The sequence below is a fragment of the Phragmites australis genome, chromosome 5, assembly GCF_958298935.1.
Source record: "Phragmites australis chromosome 5, lpPhrAust1.1, whole genome shotgun sequence".
Taxonomy (NCBI): domain Eukaryota; kingdom Viridiplantae; phylum Streptophyta; class Magnoliopsida; order Poales; family Poaceae; genus Phragmites; species Phragmites australis.
The window spans coordinates 41367570-41390740 of NC_084925.1; the positions used below are offsets into that span (position 1 = coordinate 41367570).

The following is a 23171-nucleotide window of genomic DNA, read 5'->3' on the forward strand; positions in this document are numbered from 1 at the left end:
TCAGGCTTAGCTTGCTGGCAGGTTGCACATTGAGCCATAAAAGTCTTTACTGCTGTTTTGAGACCAGGCCAAGCAAAGACTGCTTTGATTCTTCTATAGGTAACTGGGAACCCAGAATGACCCCCAAGACTGCTGGCATGAAGGGCTTCCAAGACCTTGTTTTGCAGTATTAAATTATTGCCCAGCCACACTCTCTTTTTGTATCTGATCAACCCATTATGCAAGCTGAAATGTTTGAGTGGATGTCCCGAAGAAAGTGTAGTGATCATTTTCAAAGCAGCAGGGTCAGACTGATATCCCAATAGCACATCTTCTAACCACATTGGCTTAATGGTAGAAATAGCAAAAGACTGGACAACTTGCTGATCAGCAGAAAAATTGGGCCTCCTGGACAGGGTATCAGCTGCCTGATTTTCTACCCCCTTTTTGTACACAAGTTTATATTGTAAACCCAACAATTTAGTGAAAGCTTTGTGCTGCATAGGTGTGGTGAGCCTCTGATCATCCAAATGTATGAGGCTTCTTTGATCAGTTTTAATGACAAATTCAGCATGAGTGAGATAGGGTCTCCAATGATCTATGGCAAACAAAATAGCCAAGCATTCTTTCTCATAAGTGGATAGCCCTCTATTTCTGGGTCCTAAAGCCTTACTAATGAAAGCAATGGGGTGGCCCTCCTGTTGTAAAACAGCCCCAATACCCCTCTCACTAGCATCTGTTTCTATAACAAAGGTCTTTTTAAAATCAGGTAAAACAAGGACAGGTGCAGTGGTTAAGGCATGTTTCAAAGCTTGAAATGCTTCCTCTGTCTGTGATGTCCAAGTAAATATGGTCCCCTTTGTTAATAAATTGGTCAATGGTTTGCTAATGATGCCATAGTGCTTGACAAACTTCCTATAGTAGCCAGACATGCCTAAGAAACTCCTAACTTCTTTAGGACAAGTGGGTGTAGGCCAGTTCTTGATAATGAGTACCTTATTAGGATCAGTAGAAACCCCTGTCTTGCTGATGACATGACCCAGGAATTCCAGTTGAGGCTGAGCAAAAGAGCATTTAGATAGCTTCAAGTGAAGTTGGTTTTGCTTGAGAAGTGTAAACACTTGTTGCAAATGAATAATATGCTCTTCCATAGTAGCACTATAGACTAAAATATCATCAATAAACACAACTACACATTTTCTTAATAAAGGGGCTAAAACTGAATTCATAATACTTTGGAAAGTGGCAGGGGCACCTGTTAGACCATATGGCATGACCTTATACTCATAATGTCCATGATGAGTCTGAAATGCAGTTTTAAACTCATCCCCCTCCTTGATTCTTATTTGATGGTAACCTGCTCTGTGATCCAGTTTACTGAAGATAGCAGCACCTGTTAATTCATCTAAGAGCTCATCAATCACAGGGAGAGGAAACTTGTTTTTCACTGTGTAAGCATTCAGTCTGCGATAATCCACACATAAACGCCAACTACCATCCTTTTTTCTCACTAAAAGAACTGGAGAGGCAAAAGGACTTGAACTGTGTTGAATGACCCCATTTTTCAGCATTTCAGACACTTGGGCTTCAATTTCATTTTTCTGTTCTGGAGTATATCGATAGGGACGCAGCCTGAAGGGTTGAGCACCTGGCAGTAAAGGGATACTATGGTCTAAGCCTCTTTCAGGTGGAAGACCTTGAGGCTCTTTGAACAACTCAGCAAATTGCTGAAACAACCCTTGGACTGCCGAGGGTATTAACTGTCCCCCTGAAATTTCTTCAACAGCAGACAAATCAAATATCTGCAAAAGAGAATCCTGCTGGATACAAGCCTCCAATTGTTTCATAGACATCAATGCACAACTGGTAATAGCAGGAATAATGCCTTGAAGAGTAATAATAGATTGTTGGTAACAGAAGGACATAGTCTTTTGAATCCAATCTACTTTCATGGGACTATGTTGTTCTAGCCAATCCATACCTAATACCACATCATAACATGCCAGTGGTAATATTTTGAAATTGGAGCAAAAAGTATGTCCCTGGCAAAGCCAACTGCAAGCAGGCAATTCTTGAGTGCATAGCAATATACCTCCATCTGCCACCTTGACTTTCACAGGTTGAGCTAACTTTTTTACAGTTGACACCTTGTCTAACAGATGAACACTCAAGAAGCTAGATGAACTACCAGAATCAACGAGCATTAAAACTTGAACATTGCCCAGATAACCATGTAATCTCACTGTGTTACAAGAATCAGTACCTGTCAATGCTTGTTTTGAAATAGATAGCAGTTGTTCCCCTGGTTCTGAACCTTGCTCTTCTGCTTGGTAGTCATCAGACAATTCCTTCTCCTCAGGTTCAGACAACAAAGCCCACATCTCTTCTACCACATGCAAGGGTACAGCAGATGAACACTTGTGGGTATGACTCCATTTCTCCCCACAGGTGTAGCATAACCCTTTTGATCTTCTATAATTTCTCAGAGCAGTCAAGCGGTCTTCAGATTTTTTGCTACGACCGCTGTCCATCACTGAACTTTTCTTTTCTTCAGAAGTGATGCTGGTACCAGATCGACCATTGTTTGCATGTGGTGGTGGTGGTAATGGGAAGGAGGGTTTAAAAGAAGTAGAAGGCACATAACCTTGAGCAGGTTTAGGCCAGTGTTCAATTGTATCCCCCTTCCTTCCAGGCCGCCTCAAGGAGTGATTAAGGACCTCTTCCTGCAACAAAGCCAAGGAACTCGCAGTATCCAAATCCAAAGGTCTTTGAATAACAATGACAGCTCTAATATCTTCTTTAAGACCATCCATAAATCGAGTAGTGAGAACAGTAGAATTTAGAGTTGCATCATAAGCCATCAATTGATGAACTAGGCTATCAAATTGTTCAATGTATTCTGCTACTGTGCCTACTTGGTGGATATGGAAAAATTGGCGGATAAGTTGGTGATATTGGTCCCTCCCAAAGCGTGCACACAGGGATGAACACAACTCCTCCCACTGCATATGCCGCACACGATGCTCAACAGATTGCAGCCAAAAGGTAGCTGAACCCTCAAAATGCATAATGGCCAATTTTACCCACATTTCAAATGGAATCCCATACACTTCGAAGAAGGTTTCACAACGTTTCTTCCACATTCTAGGGTTGCTACCATCAAATTTGGGGAAATTAAGATGGGGAAAGGCTGCTCCTAAACCTTGAGCCACACTGGATAAATTACAGCTAGAGAAGCCAGAGCCAAGTGTGTTGTGCTCGATTTGTGACGCACCTGTGACCGGAGGCGGGAATGGGGTGGTGAACACCGCCCCTTCCCCGGTCCTCCGGTGAGCATGTTGTAGGCGGTGGCCATCTGGCCCAGGCGCCTCCGCAGAGGATGAAGATCCCAGATGAGCAGGACCTGACGCCTCCAAGGCTCGTTTCTCCGATTTGATCAACAATTCGTCGATCTTGACCCTCAACTCTGCCACTGAGTGCTGGAGATCAGTCACCTTCGTCTCCACGCCTGGCCTCCACGCATCTGTCGCCGCTTGAGAAGTAGTGACTTGCTGCATCACGCCTTGCATATCACTCACCAGTCGACTCATCTGATCCATCCTCGCGCTCCACTTCTCGTCCAACGCCGCCACCATGGCACCGCTGGAATCATCTCCCTTCGCCGGCATGGCTTGAACCCGCGACTGAAAGCGAGTCCGATGATCGTGAGGCGGATCTCGAATTGGCTCTGATGCCAGGATGTTAGGACCCTTAGGAACGATATGGATGTAGTGTCTGGATATTCGTGTAGTGTTTAAGCACAAAGTATACAGGAGTTCGCCGCCGGCATCAGCCGGGACGCCGCCGCCGCCTACAAGCCGTTGTCCTCTCCAAGTTGCCTATCATCTCCCGTGCCCTCTGCTATTTGTTACCGCGCAATACACAGACAGTGCCGTATGGGCCACTCACACCACCCAGTCGCTACTCTGATATCTCGAGTTGGGCCTGCGCATGCGCTGGTTGCGGCCCATGTCTTCCGGTTTGCCACCTTGGTCCAGCTCTGCTTCATCCCAAGCTTCCCGCCGAGTCGTCCTCCTCTGCTCCGTGTTCTTCAGCGCCTTCGCGTCCTTGTTCTTCAGAACCTCCACGTTGACAGTATGCGTACGTCCATCTCCGCCGCCGCGTCGCGCTTGTCGCCGGCGAGCGATGCGGTTGTCCGACTCCGACCAGAGAGAGGGGAAAGGGTTTAGACTAGAGCAGAGGAGTCTTGTGCTCTCGTTCTCCTGGAGGGACGGACGGACGGCGGCAGACATTTCCAAATGCACCTATCGGGCCGGTTCGAAGTCCAGCTAGGCATAGTCTGTTTAAGCTAAGCAAACTAATTGTGCCGTGTCGACTCACATGCTCATAGCATCGGATTATGTCGGGTTGGCTCAGGCATGGTTGCGACATGACGGAATAGTTGGGTGGGGAGGGGCAATTGAACGGCGGGGGCGATCGGTCGAGCGGAGGCGGAGGTAGAGACGGAGACAGAGACGAAGGTGAAGGCGGTGAGATGACTGAGTGGCCGGACAGTGTTGACGGGGAGTCCAGGTTGGCCGGCGGGGCAAGGGCGTTGGGCAGCTGGACAACACGATGGAGACGCGACTGATGGGGTGGGGGCAACCAGAGCTGAGCGAGAGGACAGCAATGGCTGGATCAGACCGTGTCATGGCAACACATCATGCCGAGATGTCAATTTAGACACGACCCAGCTAGTCGTATCGTATCGATCCGACCCGTCTACCCTCAAATCCTGTCGTGCCAACAGTGTTGACCTTGTGCAAAGGGTAGCCGATCAAATCGGGCCAAAAAATCCACACAATTTTTAATGCTCGGGCCAACACTGGTGGCCACCACTAGACGACGGCACGTCTAGCCTGCCAATACGGAGGCTGATCCAAATGCCACTATTTTTCATAGGTTCCAGGAGAGACTTATTAGCAGAAAATAGGTCTAGATTTTTCTTTTTTAAGTTAAAAATAATAAGTAGCAAAAAATGGATGTCATTAAAAATTATGTGGATTTCTTGGCCGATTTGATCGGCTACCCTTGTACAAGGCAAAATTGGTTATATGTCTAAAATTGATTAACTTTTGATAATATATAACCCATAACTCTCATGTAACATATATTCTATTATATTTTAAGGGTACCCTATTAGATTTTTGTTTAGCCGTTGCGGGTAGTCCTATAGTACTATACTGGATTTTGGTTTCGGAATTGGTCTACACTATCGTATGTGAAATGGATTGTTTTGTAGCCTGCTATCTTATTTCATTTCAGATTAATTATTGGCTTTATTTGATTCGAAAAAGCGACATAGAGTTAGTGGCCTCTGCTTGTGACTATCCACACAACAACGCTTAGACTAAATCTCCGTATACTTGATTTGATTTTCTACATTGGGCATCGATTATTGCCCTAGGTGTTCCCTTCCACCGCCAAGCTTCAAAAGAAAGTTCGATGAGGTTGTCCCTGCTACCACCGAGCTTGGATTTCCAATTGTCGATGGTTGGATTTGAGGACAATAGCAAGATGGGGACGGATATGTGCAATGTGATGGTCCAATCTAGTCGCCATTGATGTTTCCGTCAACGGTAAGCCATCCCATGCGTTAGCCACTCCTCACTCTCCCTCCTCCCCTGCTTATCACCGCCGGTCGTGACCCGTAATACCATCGCTGATGCTATACACGTGCTGCACGACCATCTCACACCGTCGCTGTTGCCAGCAACCACATCGAGCAATGTCGCCTAGCCTTCCCCGTGTCACCCCACCTTGCTGCTAACACCTGACCGTCAGAGCACCGTCGCTCCGATGACACATAGCCGCAATTACCTCTACCACCGTCAAGTAGGGACGTGGAGGGAGGGAGAGAGAAAGGTGAAGAAAGAAGTGGAGGAAGAAGAGGAGGGTACAATTATTTATTTGTTGATTCATTGACCATTTGCCATGTCACTTAAGTTATGGTCACATGTCAAAAACCCCTGCCACATGTGTGCCATATCACATGAAAACACTTTTGAATGGTACAAGGGCTAGAGTGTATGATTTTATAAGTTGAGGGATATTGGTTTTCCAGTTTAGGGGAGAAAACCAGACTTGGACAATATTTTAGGGTGGTTGAATGGACTTTTTCTTTTTCGTGTGGATTTCTTGGGCAGAGTTGATAGGCTACACTTTTGCTCGGCTCTTGGCCTCTTTGGAATAGAGGAATTGTAGAGGAACTTTGGAGGATTTGATCCCTGTATAATTCTTTCCTATGGAGCCATTTGAAACATACGATTTCACTGGGAATTTTTCATAGGATTCATTTCTTTCCTCCACTTTTTAGAGGATTATAAACAGGAGCTCCAACCTCATGTTTACAATATCTATCTCTCTCCCATTATGCCTTTCAATAAACTTTTTTTAACAGCGTTACTCCTACCAACACGGTCTTCATGAGACCAGGGGTGTGGGATTGGGGAATCGAACCCCTGTCGGTTCAGCTCCCACCTTAGAGCCTTACCACCGTGCTCCTTGCACGTCCGCATCTTTCAATAAATTCTTCCCACAAAAAAGTCATTGTGTTTTTCCTATAACACATCCAAATAGATTTGTTGTATAATTCCTGTGTTTTGAATTATTGTAAAATTGTAAGTGACATGGCACTTCAATCTTATGTTTTTCATAGTCCTACATTTTGAGAATCATGTGTTCCAAATGAGCCCTATAAGAGAGTATTGGGGCATACGGCCCATACTGTACCCTTGTACAGAACGCTGATATAACTCCCATCAAACTCGCAAGTGATGAATGATGAATCGATGATCCTTAAACAAAACACTCACATGTGATGAACCATGTGTAGTGTACGTGTAATTTTTCTTTCACTATAAAAGATGTACTAGCATGTATACAAAGCTACAAACACACACATTCTCTCTCTCCACATCTCTGTGTTTAACTCAACATTCATGCACTATGTGAACCGGAACGAAACAGGTGGACTCAACATATGCACTCTAAATTGCCAAAACACTTCGCTGGAATCACATCGTGCACCGGCACGGTCGGTCCTCATTTGCCCTGAGACTGAGACGGAGCTGGAGACAGAGACGGCGCCGCGGCAGGGCTAGACGCGCCGGCTCGAGGGGGAGCCGAAGCGCCTCCGTGCCCGGCGCTCATCATGTCGGACCAGAGGCGGTCGGCGATCACCTTGTTGGCGGCGTCCGAGGTGTGGTACGCGTCCCAGAACACGAAGGCGCTTCGGTCGCGGCAGGGCCTCGTGTTGGGCAGGCACAGCCCCCCCACCTCCGTGTCCACGTTGCAACACGACGTGTGCGCCGTCGTGAACCCTGCGCCGACAATGTATGCTCGTCGTAAGAAAAAGAAAAGAAAAGATAGTCAGGTACGTACGCACGCAAGCCGCGGCGCACCGGGGCTCGCCGTGCCGTTGTTAACATGTTACCGTGTTTCTCGGGGTGGTCGATGAGCTCCATGACGACGGGGTAGGTGTCGGCGAGGGCCATCTGCGCGCCGGGCAGCCTGGCGCTCAAGCCGCCGAGCAGCTTCTTGGCGGCCCCGTTGAACTGCATGACGTAGTCGTTCACCTGGCGCAGGCACTTGCCGTTCGCCGAGCGGACGCGCTGCGACGGGATGCAACCCAGCGGGGCCAGCCCGTTGAAGACGACCTTCCGTGCGCCCAGCCCGTACAGCCGCTGCAGAAGCAAAACATATTAGATGAGCGTGCTAATCTTGAGTTCTGCAGGGGCAGGGGTAGGGGAAGAGTGTTGATTCTTGCCTTGAGTTGCCGGTCCAGAGTGGTGATGAGGAGGTGGATGAACTGGTCGTGCGTGTACGTGGTGCCGTCCGCCATGAACGGCTGCAGGAAGTTGTTGATGTAATCGTTGCTCCCTTCAGAACACCAAAACATTTCATACTTACGTCAGTCAATGCCTGCCCAGCTCACATGCGGTGCAACTCGAGAAGGAGGACGATGAACAAATTGTCCTACTCACCAAGTCCAATTTGGAACAATGCTGCATTGACCGCAGCTTCCGCGGCTTCCTTGCCGATCCTGGCGACCATTGACTTCTTGACGATCTCGAAGCAAGATATCTGCTCGTCGAACGAGAGGTACTGAACCTGCAGCGCCACAGTTCGTCGCGTTACAGAGACAAATTACGAGCATTCTGGCTGGAGAATCAGAAAAGCAACAGCGTGTCCTACGAAGTAGACTCCCGTCTCGTTCAGGATGCCGGCGCCGCCCGATGCGAAGTTGACGCCGCCGAGGACGTCTTTGCTCGTCATCGACAGGGAGAGGAACGGCGGTGGGGATGGCACGCCAAACTTGTCAGCTGCGTCGACAGAAACATCAGGTCATGCCACTTGATGGATCGTGCCACGTTGATTCCGCTGGTAGAGTGCATAGAGTTCAGAGCTCACTGAAACTTACCCATGTAGTCTCCGATGGTTTTTCCATTGGTGAACCTCCCGGTGGCCTCGCCATTGGGGTAGTCGATGCCGTACCAGGGGTAGTTGGACTTGGCGAGGGACATGGGGAAGTAGTTGTTGTTTCCTACGTCCGACATCGAGTCGCCGAACACGTACGTCACTGGACCATTGGTCGTCGAGGGAGCCGAAGGTATCGTAAAAATTCTCTTGGCCGTAGTCGCGTCGGCCGCCGCCACCACGGTGCCGCTGCTAACTGAATGCGCGAGAACGGCAATGGCGAAGACAACGGCAAGAGCTGCCATTGTTGCTTTGGTCTCTGAAGAATGTAAACTTTTTTTTTTTGTATGTTCGCGTTGCGCCGTGGGCTGCTGCTGCTGCTGATGGCTTTGTGCTGTATGATGAGGGGTGGCGAGGCGTTGATTTATAATGCGGCGTGGTTGCATCGAGTCGTGCCATTTTCTGCAAGTTTTGGTTATTCCAGCATAACGGTTCAAGTTTCCGTCTTGAGTGTAGTTCGTCTATTCGTGTCGTGTGAGGTGCGGTGTACGAAACAAAGGGGAGGAATCAGCAATTGGCATGTGAACATGCGTGGTAGCTGAGGTGGTTGAAGAACTTATGGCCTTCTTGCTTGAACAGCTTTGATGGTTTAACTTGATAATGGATATGAATCGGTGCATCAGTGGTTGGGGTTTGGGAATCTGCAATTGGAGAACCAAAATCTGAAGAAACCAATCTCGTTTTCAAGGAGTGAACACTAACGTTACTAGCATACGTCTACCCTGGAAGAGAAAATTAGCATGTGTGTCCTGGGCGTTTTGTTGCTTTTGTACATGCGTTGCGTGCAGGTCGCAACAGATGCGTCCTGAGCTGTCCATCACCGAACGAACGGCCGGGACTCCGAAAAGTATCTCCAGGATAAGGTCCACAATCACAGCCCAGCACGCTGAAAACCGGATCGTGGATAATATCCGGCTACCCGCCCACGCAGCCCAGCCCATGCACCGGAAGTTGGATCGCGGACAATATTCGGGTGACATGTAAAAAACTACACAACATTTTAATACTCTTAAAATTCAAAATGTTATCGAAATAATCATATATTTTTTAAAAAGTATGTTATAAATAATACTATAATCTATTTTAAAAAATTCAACTCAAATAATTAATTTTATAATAAGAAAAAAGATAATTTCATTATGTACATAACGAAATTTATCTTTTTTTCTTATTGTATAGATCAAACTGGTATAGGAAATGGTTTCATGTTACTCCTCTGCACCAACAATTTTTTTAAAAAAAATTATGAAAATTTTGATATTGTTTTGAATTTTAAGAGCAATAGAATTTAACATTTTTTTAATCCTTTAACCTATCGCCGTTGAATGAGAGATATGTGCCTGTTTTTGCAATATTTTCCAACAACGACTATTTTTACAATATTTTCAAACGGACGTTTATTTTTCTAATTTTTTATTTTCGAAATATATAAAAAATCAGGGAGGGAGGCAGGATTGCAGGAAGCAGGACGACGAGGAAGATCTCATCATCTCACACGAATTGGAGGATAGGGGACAGAGACGGACCGTGAGGTGTCTCACTCTAGCTCGATCCCTCCCTCCCTCCCCTGGTCGCGGCCATGCGAGAAGCTCTGGCCATGGGGCCCTCCACGTCTCCCTCCGCCCTCCTCCCTCCCCCGACATCCTCCTCCCGCCTTCCCCAGCTCCGCAGCTTCGTCGGCCTCCGGTGGTCCGCCCCCCGCATACAGGTACCCCCCCCCCCCCCCGGTTCCCCGAGTCCCGTGTTTCCAGAGGAACTACATCTCCAACTCGTGTGATTTCGTGCTAGTTGCTCAGCTGTAGCAAGCAGGGTCAGATAATTGCGGGTTTAGATGGACGTTGGTATTCTCTTGGGGCTTTGTGGTTTGATTATAGGGTATGTTTGGCACAGGTCAGGGAGCGAGCGGATGCGGTCGTAGGGATCGCCAAGGGCACGTCTGGATGCAATTTGAGATTCGGGTCAGTACTCTTCTTGCTTCGTGGTGGCGTTGTCAATAGTAGTTGTATTGGATTGCTGGGTGGATAATTAAGCTACTCCCTGAAGCTGCCATAAGATAGGCAAGAGTGCTGCGGCATTAGGCTCAGAAAGACAGCTGATCAATGCGCATTGGTTCCCATTGCTCTGTAAAGGCTTTTGCTACTGTCAGGATTGCTAGCAAGTGGGGAGCGAGGCAGCGAGCTGTTTGTGCTATGTAAATATGTAAAATCTGCAGGAATTCACGGCTAGGACCATTTTTTTCTCATCGGTGGATTGAGGACTGAGCTATTCTATCTTGTAAATTCATCACTTTCCACAACACCTTTGCATCCCATTGGATAATTACAGATTTACAGCAAACATGATCCTTTTGCTGTATTCACCAAGCAATTTTACTGGAGACACCAGTGGATTTTTTCTGGTGAAACTTGTTAAGACGCTATCTTTTGTGAGAATATCAATAATTATTAGAATAAGGTCGGGTACTTGGTCACCTTGGGTTCTGCATTTTAATAGAGTAGGCTGAATATCAGTCAGGTATAAGGCACCAATAACTGTTCCAGATCTTATATACTGATGATTTTACCTTTGTTGTCATTTCTACCAATAATTTGCAGAGTACTTGCTTCAGATGTCAGTCAACCTCGTCAAAGGGCCACTGTGATTAGAAATGACCATGCTCAGAATGCTGACTTTCCACGAAAATACTCAAAAAGGGAGAAGAAACCATTTCCTATACCAGTACTGGAGTTAAGGCGCCGAGCAAGGATGAGGATGAAGGCTGCAGAAGGGAAACCTAAACGGCCAATGCCTCCTCCGAAAAATGGAATGCTTGTCTATAGATTAATACCAGTTGCATACAGTGTGTACAATGCAAGAATTTTGCTGATCAACAACTTGAGGAGGCTTATGAAAGCTGTACCAGTAAAAGGCTGCAAGTAATTCCTTTTCCCCATCCTTCATTGATGATTGTTCACCAAATCATGCTTATGGTACCAGCCTTATTATATTTTCTACCACATTGAACGGATCTCATGTTGAATAAACTAAGATAACACAATATGATGCATATAAAACAGCAAACTATGTCGCACATAAGTTTCTTTTCTTGGCAATGGATATAAGCAACTTAAGTTTTTATCTGGCAGTTTTGCTTACATGTTATTTGATAGTTGCTCACTTGATTAAGTGTGCTAAATTTCAAGTTTCCTATAATGCATACCACATTTGAACACATGCATAAATGTTCACCTAGAGCTAGACGTAGACAAACGGTCACCCCGTGACTAGTGTCTAGGCTGTCTAGACGACGACTGGACGGTCTAGACGCTTTTGTACCATAGCACCAAAAATGCAAACAAATAACTATATATTCCATACTACAATACTATATTTTCAAGTGAGATTTGAGGCCTACCTTCAAAGACAGAAGCCCAACTTCAATCAACCATCGTTCTCTAGTTGATCAATCAATAGCAGAGCACACAAGACTAGCATAGCTGTAGCACTAGCAGAGCACACAAGCAGTTTAGCACTAGCAGTCTAGCAGAGCACTAGCAGTCAAGCACATCAAGAACATTGAACATACCACTCAACAAGAAAAGATCCGTCGCTGTGGCCTGTGAAGGAGTCCACACGCCATTGCAGGGGAGCAGAGCATAGATCCGCCGGGTCTGAGGCGCTGCTGCAGAGGAGGTCAGGCGGTGGCGGACCGGCGGACAGTAGGAGGCAAGCGTGGAGCAGCGGTGGAGGTGGGGATTGGAGAGGCGAGCAGGCGGCGACGGCGGCACGCGTGCTGGACTGGATCAGCGAAGGTGGTGACGACGGATCTTGTGTCGAGTGAGAGCGATGGCGGCGCGCCCTAATGCTCTGGCTTCATGTCTAGTCCCGCGCTCTGCCTCGCTCTCTCTTCTTTTCACCTGCGCTCGTTATCTCTTTTTTCCTCCCACGCAGTTGAAAACTTTCCTTCCGCGCATCCGCGCCAAGAAGCTCCATCGCCGAGATGGCTGACTAGTCGCTCGTCTGGCCGCCTAGTCACGTCCAGGTATCGTCTAGCGCCGTCGACTAGACCGTCTTTGACCAATGTTGACCGTCTAGATGGTATAGCCATCTAGAGGTGTGACTACCCCCTAATCTAGACACCAAGCTCTCGACTAGCGTCTAGTCGTCGTCTAGACGCGCTAGACGACCGTCTACGCGAACACCAGCCTATGTTACATTCTGCCAAAACGAACTTCACAGCATCAGGAAAGACACCTCTGTTATTTGCAATCATACTGTGCTTTTATTTGGGTGAGATTCTGTTCTAGAACACCCATTCAAAAGGCATTTCTTGTGCTTGTTAAGGATATGTGTTTCTATCAGTGCAGATGTTATTGGTTCCAATTAAGCCTCCATTTGGTTTGATGAAAGTCATGTTGTATGTCTTGGAACATCTGCATTAAGTCAGGCCAGAGAACTAGAATTTATGTTCATTACCCAACGAAATCTTTATGCATTTAGAAATTAAATCTCATGACTATATTGGATGTACTTTCTAAATGCTTTGTCATGTCAAATGATGTGTCATATATGCTTTTTCAATACTTCAGTTCATTACACCACTAATTAGTACCTTCGTATGTGTATGTTGTACGTTGCTGTTGCAGATATTGCAGTGAGATACATGTTGGACCCGCTGGACACCCTTTCCGAACGTGCCGAGGAATGTTGTCAGATCAACGTCGAGGAGAACATGACTGGGGAAGTACTTCAGTGGAAGCTGTTTTCTTACCAGTTGAAGCCTACCATCTAGAGGATCGCCTAGGCAATCGTATCCCTCATGATCAGAGGTTTGCTGTACCCCGCATTCCTGCTCTTGTGGAGCTTTGCATCCAAGCTGGAGTTGACCTCCCTGAGTATCCCACAAAGCGTCGGAGAAAACCAATTATTAAAATTGGAAGGAAAGAGTTTGTTGATGCAGATGAAGATGACCTACCAGAACCGGAGCCTGACAGATTTAAGCAGCCACTTCTTCAAGAACTACCTTACGATGAGATTATTGCTCCATCTAGCCCAGAAGAGACAGCGGTTCTTGCTGAGGAAACACTGGAAGCATGGGAGACTGTCAGGGATGGCGCCTTGAAGCTTCTGAAGAGCTATGCGGTGAGGGTTTGTGGATACTGCCCTGAGGTGCATATCGGCCCAACTGGCCACAAAGCACGGAACTGTGGAGCCTTTAAGCACCAGCAGAGGAATGGACAACATGGATGGCAGGCGGCAGTGCTTGATGACCTAATACCTCCAAGGTATGTGTGGCACATGCCAGAATCTGGGGAGGAACTGCAGAGGGAACTGAAGAACTTCTATGGTCAGGCACCAGCTGTTGTTGAGATATGCATTCAGGGTGGTGCGAAAGTGCCGGAAAAGTACAAAGCCACAATGAGACTAGACGTAGGAATTCCTGCTAGTTTGAGGGAGGCCGAAATGGTCGTCTGATTCTCCAAATGAAATTAAGGCTGTTTTAACTTAAATTATCTATGAGCTGTTAGTTGCATCGAAAACGTAGTATCATCCCAAGCTCCTTTCTGGCATACCATAGGTTCATTGTATTGCTTGATGTATATATTATCTCGGGAACTTTGATAATTAGATGAGAGAATTCATCAGGTTTCCTTTGTTAGAGACGTGCATCATTATTTTCCAGGCCATTCTTTAGGTACAAATGCTTTATGCTGTGCTGTATCTACTTTTTGTTTTGTTAGGTAGTCAACCAATAGGAAAGATCCCATGATGCACAGAGACAGCAGTTCCTGCCTTGCAAAACTACAGAAGTGAGTTGCAGCTGATTTAATACATTCTGAAAGATAGCATCCAATTCAATGTACACCAATTTGTTCGCTGTGCAAAGGCTGGTCGTATCTGGCCATCTCTCTATAGATGCGCCAGGAATATCTTGTACACTATCACGCACAGGCATTAGCACAGCATCCAGCTGAAACAGAAGGCACCAACCACACGAAATTCTATCAGAACCATTAGCATCGAGGAGAGAAGGAGTTTCCATTGCCATGGAAGAAACAGTGCAATTTACAAGTTACAAAGGCGAGGCCTAGCTTCCTGAACAAGCTGCATCCGGGCTGCCCCAAGAATGAATGAATATATTCATGAACCATTTGTCCGGTCGTCGTCAATGGGGTAACTGGGTGAGGGCTCCACGGCTGTCCTGAACAGCAGGAAGAAGACCTTATCAACGGAAAAGTACAAGAACCCACCCCGGGCGTGCGTGACATATGAACAGAAACTCGTCCCCACGATGGAGTGCCAAGCTGGCCCGTAAGCAGTATCAAACTCCTGTCAGCAATGCAGCAAAGGATGATATCTTATCAGTATGTACAGACTTGCACTCGAAAACAGAAGAACACGGACAAAATGAGCAAAATGTCGACAAATAATGGGAATACGATAAACAAGTTAAAATGTATTTTGATTTACTTATGGTGAGTGATTGATATTGTTATTTATTTGGTTTGATGATCTTTGATTTTGCATGAGTTTTGATGTGATTTGATATTTTATTTGAGCATATTGATTATAAACTAACTGGAATTAGAGTTAGGATATATATTTGCTTGTCTTATGATGTGCAGGTGATGGATGCAATTTAGCCGTCGATGGCTGGATGATCGGGGCCAAGCGGAGCGCTTGACGCCAGATAATCAAGGAGGCCAGGCAGAGTCAGGGTGATCCTAGTTGAACACGTGGAAGTCAAGCAAAGTATGGAAAGCGAATGAAGACGGCGTGTTGATAAAGTTAAGCGAATGGGATGCTGATGCAAGTGACAAGACGGCTCAAGGGATCGGGAGCGGGAGAGACTTGCCAGCGGTCAGGATCGCATGACGGAGTACACACGTCGACATCGAAGCGTTTGCTTAAGGTGTAAGCAAGGCAGTAAATCACGCTTTGAAAAGTGTGCAGCCGGTTTCACGGTTTGGTCTCAAAACCGTAGGAGGATTGGAGGAGTACGTGGCACCATCGCGAAGCTTGAGTCAAAGTGAAGCTAAGTCGTGAAGGCGTCATGACCATCCAATTAATAAAAAATAGACCAAAATACCCTTGGTGGTAGGTAGGAGTGTACTGCAAGAGAGTGGTATTTTGGAAAAAACTATGAAACTTAGAGGTCAAGTTTCCTAGAACTATAAATAGAGGGGTAGAGCTGTGAGAGAGTTTGAACCAACCACTTGAGCCCCTCTTGCGCCACCTATTTGAGAGCTTAGAGTTAGGGTTTTAAAAAAGAGAAGGATGAGTGCTTACTCTATGTAATAGGTGAGAGTTTTGAGAGATAAATCTTTGTTATCCGTTTAAAATAAGGTTGATCTTTTTTATAATGAAGTTTATGTTTTTGCATATGCTTAAATTCCCATCCTTCTAGTTTCCCTCTATTGATTTCCTTGTAAGTTTGTAAGTTTTTCGGTTCTCGGTTTTGATTTTTGTTTTGGTTTTTGGGCCGAAATTTCAGCACTTTATAAGGTCATTTTTCTTATTGCTAGGCATAAAATTCATATACACACGCTTGTATGATAAAATCTTGAATTTTTTTGCTTCTAGACAATCAACTTGAAGAGTTTCGTTGCTCAGTGTTTATCTTCTCTTGTTTCTTTACAAGTTGTGATATTTCAAGTGTTAAGACACATGAATTGATCTTAAATGGAACCTATGGTTAATATATCATCTGTGGAGTCGTGTTGTCTCGATTTTCTCTTATTAAAACTTCTCTATTTTTTTGCTTCTGTTTAAATTTTGAGGTGCATTAGATGATCCAAATAAGAGAAGACAATCGATTTCGTAAGAAAATTATTAAAGTGCCTATTCATCCTCCTCTAATTAAAAAAATTATCATAATGAGCTCAGTACCGTTGGGAATGGTAGACGGTGAAGTTGTGACTTGTACGGCTGTACCATATTATCACAAGGTAGACGACGCGAATACGCCGGCAAGTACGCCTTCTTTTACACGCCAGGAAGAAGGTGCGCCAGGAAGAAAAGTTGGAGTCAGCCAGATCTAAGGTGATTCGGACATGAGAATGAATGGAGATGAGTTGAATGGAGGAACTGGCGATAGGGACAAGAGCTGCTGGTGGAGGAATAAAGGGATTCATAGAAGCAGTCGAGGAGGAGGAAGGGCTGTGAGCCATGGGTGGGAGGCAGCGGAAAGAGTAGAATGGATCGGCAGGAAACTGATATCATGTAAGATTGTGTATTGATGTATTGATGTTCTCAATACAACATATATACAAAGTACAAGCTCATGGAGAACCACTCGTCTCCAACAGAAAACCTGCATGTAAGCAGGAGTGGCGTGAGACCAGGAAGCTAACCGGAGTGCCGTGAGAATAGCTCAATCCTAACAGAAGCTAACTAGGTCAGCAACGTGACCAATTCAGTGCTTCAACAGCGAGGTTAGATATGGATCCCATAGACGCACTGTATAGGTATTGTGACGATGATACGCTAATGTGTTCTGACTTGTGAAACAACTAGTCCGTATACTTGCAAAACAAATTGACAAACTGGTGAGGTGGTGACTGCCTGGATGGACTGGGGATGATCCAGATGTAGTTGCAGACAAAATGGCTCCTGAAAGAAACGAAAGAGGAGAGAGAGCCCACAGGGAAACAAGCCGACCATTTTTGCAGCCACCCGACGATCCAAACCAACGCGAGGGCCAGCCGCCCGATCAAGATCGCACAGAGAGATGATTTTTTATTTTTATATATTCTAAATAAAAATTGCAAATATATATACATCCGCTTTAAAAAGACTCCTTCCAACACTCTCAAAATTCAAAACATTATTAAAATTATTATGAAAATTTTGAAAAAAATCTGTACTGTAGAATACAATATCATCTAACTCTTCAAAAATTCAAAAATTTGTTTTTTCTCATTGCACAAATAATTATTTGAGCTGACAATTTTTGTAGAGCCAGATGCCTAGATGATATCATCCTTTACACACAAAATATTCATGAATATTTTGATAATGTTTTTAATTTTGAGAGCATTGGAACATATTTTTTTATTTGCAAAATTTCAAAACTGATATATATATTTAAATTTTTTATTTAAAAAATAAAAAAGTTTTAGAGAAGATAGCACATGGGCCAAAGCAATACTGAACCGGAGTCGACGGCACGACGCCAACTCCACCGCAGCCCATCTTGACCGCACCCTTTTCTTAGCAGGCGGCTAAGGGGAGAAACGGCGCTGAAGCGGGCCACGAACGATGGAGCGGCCCAGACTAAGGCAGCGCATAAGCTCGTAGGTGCGGGAAAAGCGGGAAAAGCGGACTGAAATCTCTAGGGCAACGAACACATCTGATTATCTGAAGTGAAAGGAGGTGAGTACTATTTTTTCCTTGCCTTTTTCTTGAGAATATCATCAGGTAGTTGATTAGTTGAAGGAGTCTTTGGCTCTTCCAGCCATACTGGGCAGAATCCATATGCTTCGATGAACGATTGTAAGGTAATTTGCATGAAGAACACCACAAGAAATATATCACTTGATTTTGTATTTGACAGAATAACGGTTTAAATTTGATTTGATTTTATTTGGAGAGGGGCAAGCAAGTAGGCTATGTAATAATAACTCTGGGAAAGCAACATTGGAGCAAGTTTCTATTGCCCATGATCCATTATCAAACATGGTGTCTGGATCAGCAACAACTACGTTGCCCATGATCTCTATCTGCATTTTTTTGAAGAATGACTGGCTTGGAATTGATCCACGAACAAAAAGGCATGAAGATTTTGTGGAAGAAAAATGGGACTGTCAATTCTGTTTGTGATTTGGTCTCATGCAATTAGTTAGAGGAACTTGTGTGGCACTATCTGGCACATTTTAATTGTACATTAAGCTATGACCCTAAAGCTTGTTAGTTAGGCTGAGATTTTGTTTCCCACTCTACTGAAGGAAGATGACGCAGTACTTTAAACATGACGTTTTTCTCCACAAGTACACAATGCTTAAATGCTAATACAAGGATCTTAGGGGCCTTCTTTCTTTGAGGGACCCTGTGCAAGCACTGTTGTGATCTTTTAAACACCTCCACCATGGCACCGGCACCATTTTGTTCCTTTTTTCTTCCTAGCACTTTTTTTAAAACAAAACCGCACAAGATAGTGTCTCTTTTTATTGATATAGCAGAAAAATACAAGAAAATAACCCTAAAAGGCTATAATCAGGATGAAAAAAACACTGATATTTACCATGGTTGGTTGGACAAGAACAACAACTCACGCCACACTAACTACGCTGACCACGAGCACCACCGCCAGCCACCAATGCACCACCGATGTCCCCCACACCATTGCCAAGTTCTACACCACTGCAACAACCCAACCTCCACATTGCCAAACCACCGCATCTGCCGCTAGACTACCCAAGCATTCCACACCGCACCACCTTGCCCTTGGAGCTGCTTATCGTTGTTGCTCCACACCACCCTGCCACCATACAGGACAACTCCCAATTCATCCCCACGCTAAATCGCCCGCTGCCATACGGGACCACACCATCGACCTTGCCAGCCTCCACACCAACTGCACCACCATCGGCCTTTGGACTTCACACCATCGTCAGCTTACACACCACCTCACCGTTGCCGCCCGCCTTCACACAATCGTACCATTGCTGACCTCCGCACATTCGCACAATCGCCGGTCTACACACCAACCATACCCCTATCGGCCTCCACACCACCACACCACAACGCACGACAGACGCGCTCCTTGGGCTACCGCCATGAAGAAACCACTCGCCACCCCACTGATCCAACCATCACCGCGTAGATCCAGCCACCATCACACCATCCTCCACATCGCCATCGCCATCGCCATCTCCCACGAGTAGTAATAGCTCTAGCCACCGCCAACCAAAAATAACCCCACCTTGCAGATTTGGCCACCGCTGACCAAATTCGGCCGCCACCATGGGGATCCAATTATCGCCAACCACATCCAGTCGCCACCACCTCAGCCATCCCCGAAGGTGATCCGCACCACCTCCTCCCTAATCCACCTCTTCGCACGGATCCACAGCCACCTCCACTTTCAACCACCTCTCGCGTAGATCTGCGATGACCTCCTCCTTCGGCCGCCTCCCTCGCAGAACCGTGGCCACCACCTCCTATGGCCGTCTCTCAGAGTGGGAAGGAGGGGCTGCTATTGGAGTCCTCGCTGCCATCATCGGTGGAGCGGCGGTGGCGAGGGAGGGAGCGAGGTGGTGTTTTTTGGTGGGGGCGAGAATGTCGCTTCCCGGGTAGAGCGACGACTTTTTTTTAGTCTTTTTAAAATTAATATTTTAATAATAGTCTGCCGAAACCTAAATTTTCAGGAACTAGCCCTTTTTGTCACGCCAAAGTGTCTGGCGTGACTCCCCAACTTAGTCACGACATATTCATTGACGTGACCAAAGTGGCCACGCTGGTGGAAACCCCGACACCTTTACACGTGGATTCGATGTGGCAGCCTGAGTCACGCCAAAATAGTTGGCGTGACTCAGGTGAATAGTATTTTCGCGGATGAACAGCGGTTTCAGCGGTTTCAATTGTTTCCTTTCCGCTTTCTCTATTTGAGTAGTGGGGTTGTCGTACTCTAAAATTCATTAAACTTTTTCTGTATATCCTGTAATTCATGATGAATCCAATTTAAAAGGATTCACCTCAATACCCCATCTAGGTTTTAAAATAAAAAACTCCAAAAATGGTTACTTTTAGAAATTCTAGTAATTTTTAAGGCCTCAAATAAATTCTAAAAAATCGGAGAAAATTCACTAATATTTCTCTCATGCGGCGTAATAATTTCTAAAATTATTTTCAATCCTAGGTTACTTGGTAAAAAAGTGAGTTCCTTTGTAATGCTCCATTTATATGCATTTTTTATCATTTCATACTATTTAGCCTTGTAAACGCCCTCTAAATAATTAGTAATTATGTTCGATTTTCCTCAAAATTTTGCCAGCGCTTAACGCAACATGTACATGTCCTATTTGCAAACATGCACATCCAATAGAGTTGTAGAATTTGAATTATTCAATTTCGAATGTTGGTATATGTTACAATTTGTTCTATAACAATAATACTTAGGTGACTTGTGGAGCCAAAAAGAATTCCCATTTACGGTCTAAACCATACCAAATTTATTGTATGGATAGTTCAGAATATGTTTTAGCTGAACCACACACATGATTTTTAGGAAGATTAATAAACTTTAAATTGCGTATGTTCAAACATGGCTAAGTGCTATGGCTACCCACAGCCTTCGAGACTACAGGGTGAATTAAGCATTTTGAAACATACATTTAAATTAGGAAATAATTTCCAATTTTGTTGAAAGTAGGCAATTGATAACATTAATGTTCTTAGGTTTAAGCCATGAAATATGTTCATCAAGAATCTATACACAATTTAGGTTACATTAAATGAAACAGTGGTAACCATTATCCATGAGTAGTTTAACTGTGGATTAGAATAAGGCATCTGATGGTGATTACACGACAGAGCTTTTAGCATGAAATGACAACACATCTGTCGTGACAAGATTATCCGAATATATTCTGAATGACAAAACAGAAAAGGTCCATAGACTTGATTTTGTACTATTGGATCAAGAGGTATCCACAAACATTAGGTACTTTAGAAAAAAATAAAAGAGTATACATCATTTACAATAATTTCCTATGCAAATGTATAGGGAAATGCAATGGAAGCTCAAGTGCCACAACGCCATGTAGATCAATTCAAGCCACACCTTAGAGAAGGAGTTGTATATTTCATAAAGTTTTTCCAAGTGTTCCCAGCTAAGAATAATTATCGAGCAGTTGACCACATATACATGATAAAATTCACGGGTCACACTGAGGTAATTGAATTCCCTGGTGCTTCTCCAACGTTCCCCAAGTATGCATATACTCTAGCATCCTTTGATACATTAAGGACCAGAATTAATTACACTAGAGACATGTCAGGTAACTATATATTCATTTATATATTACATCTACCATTCCTAATATACATTTTATCTATTGTAATACCATCATATAACTTTAATAAAATAACATATAATCTAACATTATACAGACACAATAGGACAAGGGGTCTCTATTGAACCTGCTACAACAACTTATGTCAAAGGTATTAAGAAGACAATACGACACCTCTACATTTCAGATGGCAGGTATAACTACATAAAATAACTTATTGAAATTTATATACCAATCTTTACTCTTTTTCATTTATTCTTTCTCTTTAGTCTACTTATTTAAAGTTTATTAGTCTTCCTAAAAATCATGTGTGTGATTCGGCTAAAACATATTCTGAACTATCCATACAATAAATTTGGTATGGTTTAGACCGCAAATGGCAATTTTTTTTGGCTCCACAAGTCACCTAAGTATTATTGTTATAGAACAAATTGTAACATATATCAACATTCAAAATTAAATAATTAAAATTCTACGACTCTATTGGATGTGCATGTTTGCAAATAGGACATGTACATGTTGCATTAAGCGCTGGCAAAATTTTGAGGAAAATCGAACATAATTACTAATTATTTAGAGGGCGTTTACAAGGCTAAATAGTATGAAATGATAAAAAATGCATATAAATGGAGCATTACAAAGGAACTCACTTTTTTACCAAGTAACCTAGGATTGAAAATAATTTTAGAAATTATTACGCCACATGAGAGAAATATTAGTGAATTTTCTCAGATTTTTGAGAATTTATTTGAGGCCTTAAAAATTACTAGAATTTCTAAAAGTAACCATTTTTGGAGTTTTTTATTTTAAAACCTAGATGGGGTATTGAGGTGAATCCTTTTAAATTGGATTCATCATGAATTACAGGATATACAGAAAAGGTTTTATGAATTTTAGAGTACGACAACCCCACTACTCAAATAGAGAAAGCGGAAAGAAAACAATTAAAACCGCTGAAAATGCTGTTCATCCGCGAAAATACTGTTCACCTGAGTCACGCCAACCATTTTGGCGTGACTCAGACTGCCACATCGAACCCACGTGTAAAGGCGTCGGAGTTTTCGCCAGCATGGCCACTTTGGTCACGTTAATGAATATGGCGTGACTAAGTTGGGAGTCACGCCAGACACTTTGGCGTGACAAAAGGGGCTAGTCCTGAAAATTTAGGTTTCGGCAGGTTATTATTAAAATATTAATTTTAAAAAGGCTAAAATAAAAAAAAGTCAGCGACATGGGAGTCTGTTTTTCTCTTCTATTATGCTAGAAAAAAAATTGTCCCTTCCTCGCGCAATGCCTCTGTGGAACAATATTGCAGATATTCCTCTGAGTTGCTATGATTTTGTGCAGTTTGAAGCAAAGGTTGTCGAGCTTGTTGGAGCTATTTTGCATGCTATTGATTTTGAGACTGCAACACATATCGTAGTGTGGTAAACATTATGCTATTACATGAGCACATGCTTATTTGTTGACTTCTATTCAAATTTATAGGGCAATGTTGTTGATGATGAAAGACTTGCATTTAAAGGGGAAGGAAAGGTAGTATGGTAAGCACATATTGATAAATTGATGCTATTAGAGCATCTTCAAGAGTCTCACAATCTCACCCTTTATAGTCAAATTTAGGGAATTTCATCCTAAAACACAGCTCAAATAGCTCCCCAATACCACTTTCAATATTTA

General features: G+C 44.2%; 2 protein-coding genes across 2 annotated transcripts; one reads left to right on the forward strand and one right to left on the reverse strand.

Annotated features, from left to right (window-relative positions):
* Positions 1 to 6752: 6752 nt before the first annotated feature.
* Positions 6753 to 8821, reverse strand: LOC133917693 (GDSL esterase/lipase At5g37690-like). The gene is made up of 6 exons (XM_062361563.1): positions 8441 to 8821; positions 8215 to 8342; positions 8004 to 8130; positions 7787 to 7899; positions 7454 to 7703; positions 6753 to 7340 (listed from the first exon to the last, which is right to left on the reverse strand). Exons 1-6 carry the CDS (start codon positions 8739 to 8741, stop codon positions 7063 to 7065), a joined length of 1197 nt encoding a protein of 398 aa, XP_062217547.1. The 5' UTR covers positions 8742 to 8821; the 3' UTR covers positions 6753 to 7062.
* A 1140-nt stretch (positions 8822 to 9961) lies between these two features.
* Positions 9962 to 14134, forward strand: LOC133919734 (APO protein 2, chloroplastic). The gene is made up of 4 exons (XM_062364224.1): positions 9962 to 10204; positions 10387 to 10454; positions 11091 to 11411; positions 13122 to 14134. Exons 1-4 carry the CDS (start codon positions 10076 to 10078, stop codon positions 13948 to 13950), a joined length of 1347 nt encoding a protein of 448 aa, XP_062220208.1. The 5' UTR covers positions 9962 to 10075; the 3' UTR covers positions 13951 to 14134.
* The last annotated feature ends 9037 nt before the right edge of the window (positions 14135 to 23171 follow it).

Coding starts and splice junctions, on each gene's coding strand:
- LOC133917693 (XM_062361563.1), bottom strand. CDS start 8,741: ATGGCAGCTCTTGCCGTTGTCTTCGCCATTGCCGTTCTCGCGCATTCA. Junction 8,131..8,214: donor ACGAGACGGGAGTCTACTTC/GTAGGACACGCT, acceptor GTGGCGCTGCAG/GTTCAGTACCTCTCGTTCGA. Junction 7,341..7,453: donor CGACCACCCCGAGAAACACG/GTAACATGTTAA, acceptor TTGTCGGCGCAG/GGTTCACGACGGCGCACACG.
- LOC133919734 (XM_062364224.1), top strand. CDS start 10,076: ATGCGAGAAGCTCTGGCCATGGGGCCCTCCACGTCTCCCTCCGCCCTC. Junction 10,455..11,090: donor GGATGCAATTTGAGATTCGG/GTCAGTACTCTT, acceptor AATAATTTGCAG/AGTACTTGCTTCAGATGTCA. Junction 11,412..13,121: donor GTACCAGTAAAAGGCTGCAA/GTAATTCCTTTT, acceptor TTGCTGTTGCAG/ATATTGCAGTGAGATACATG.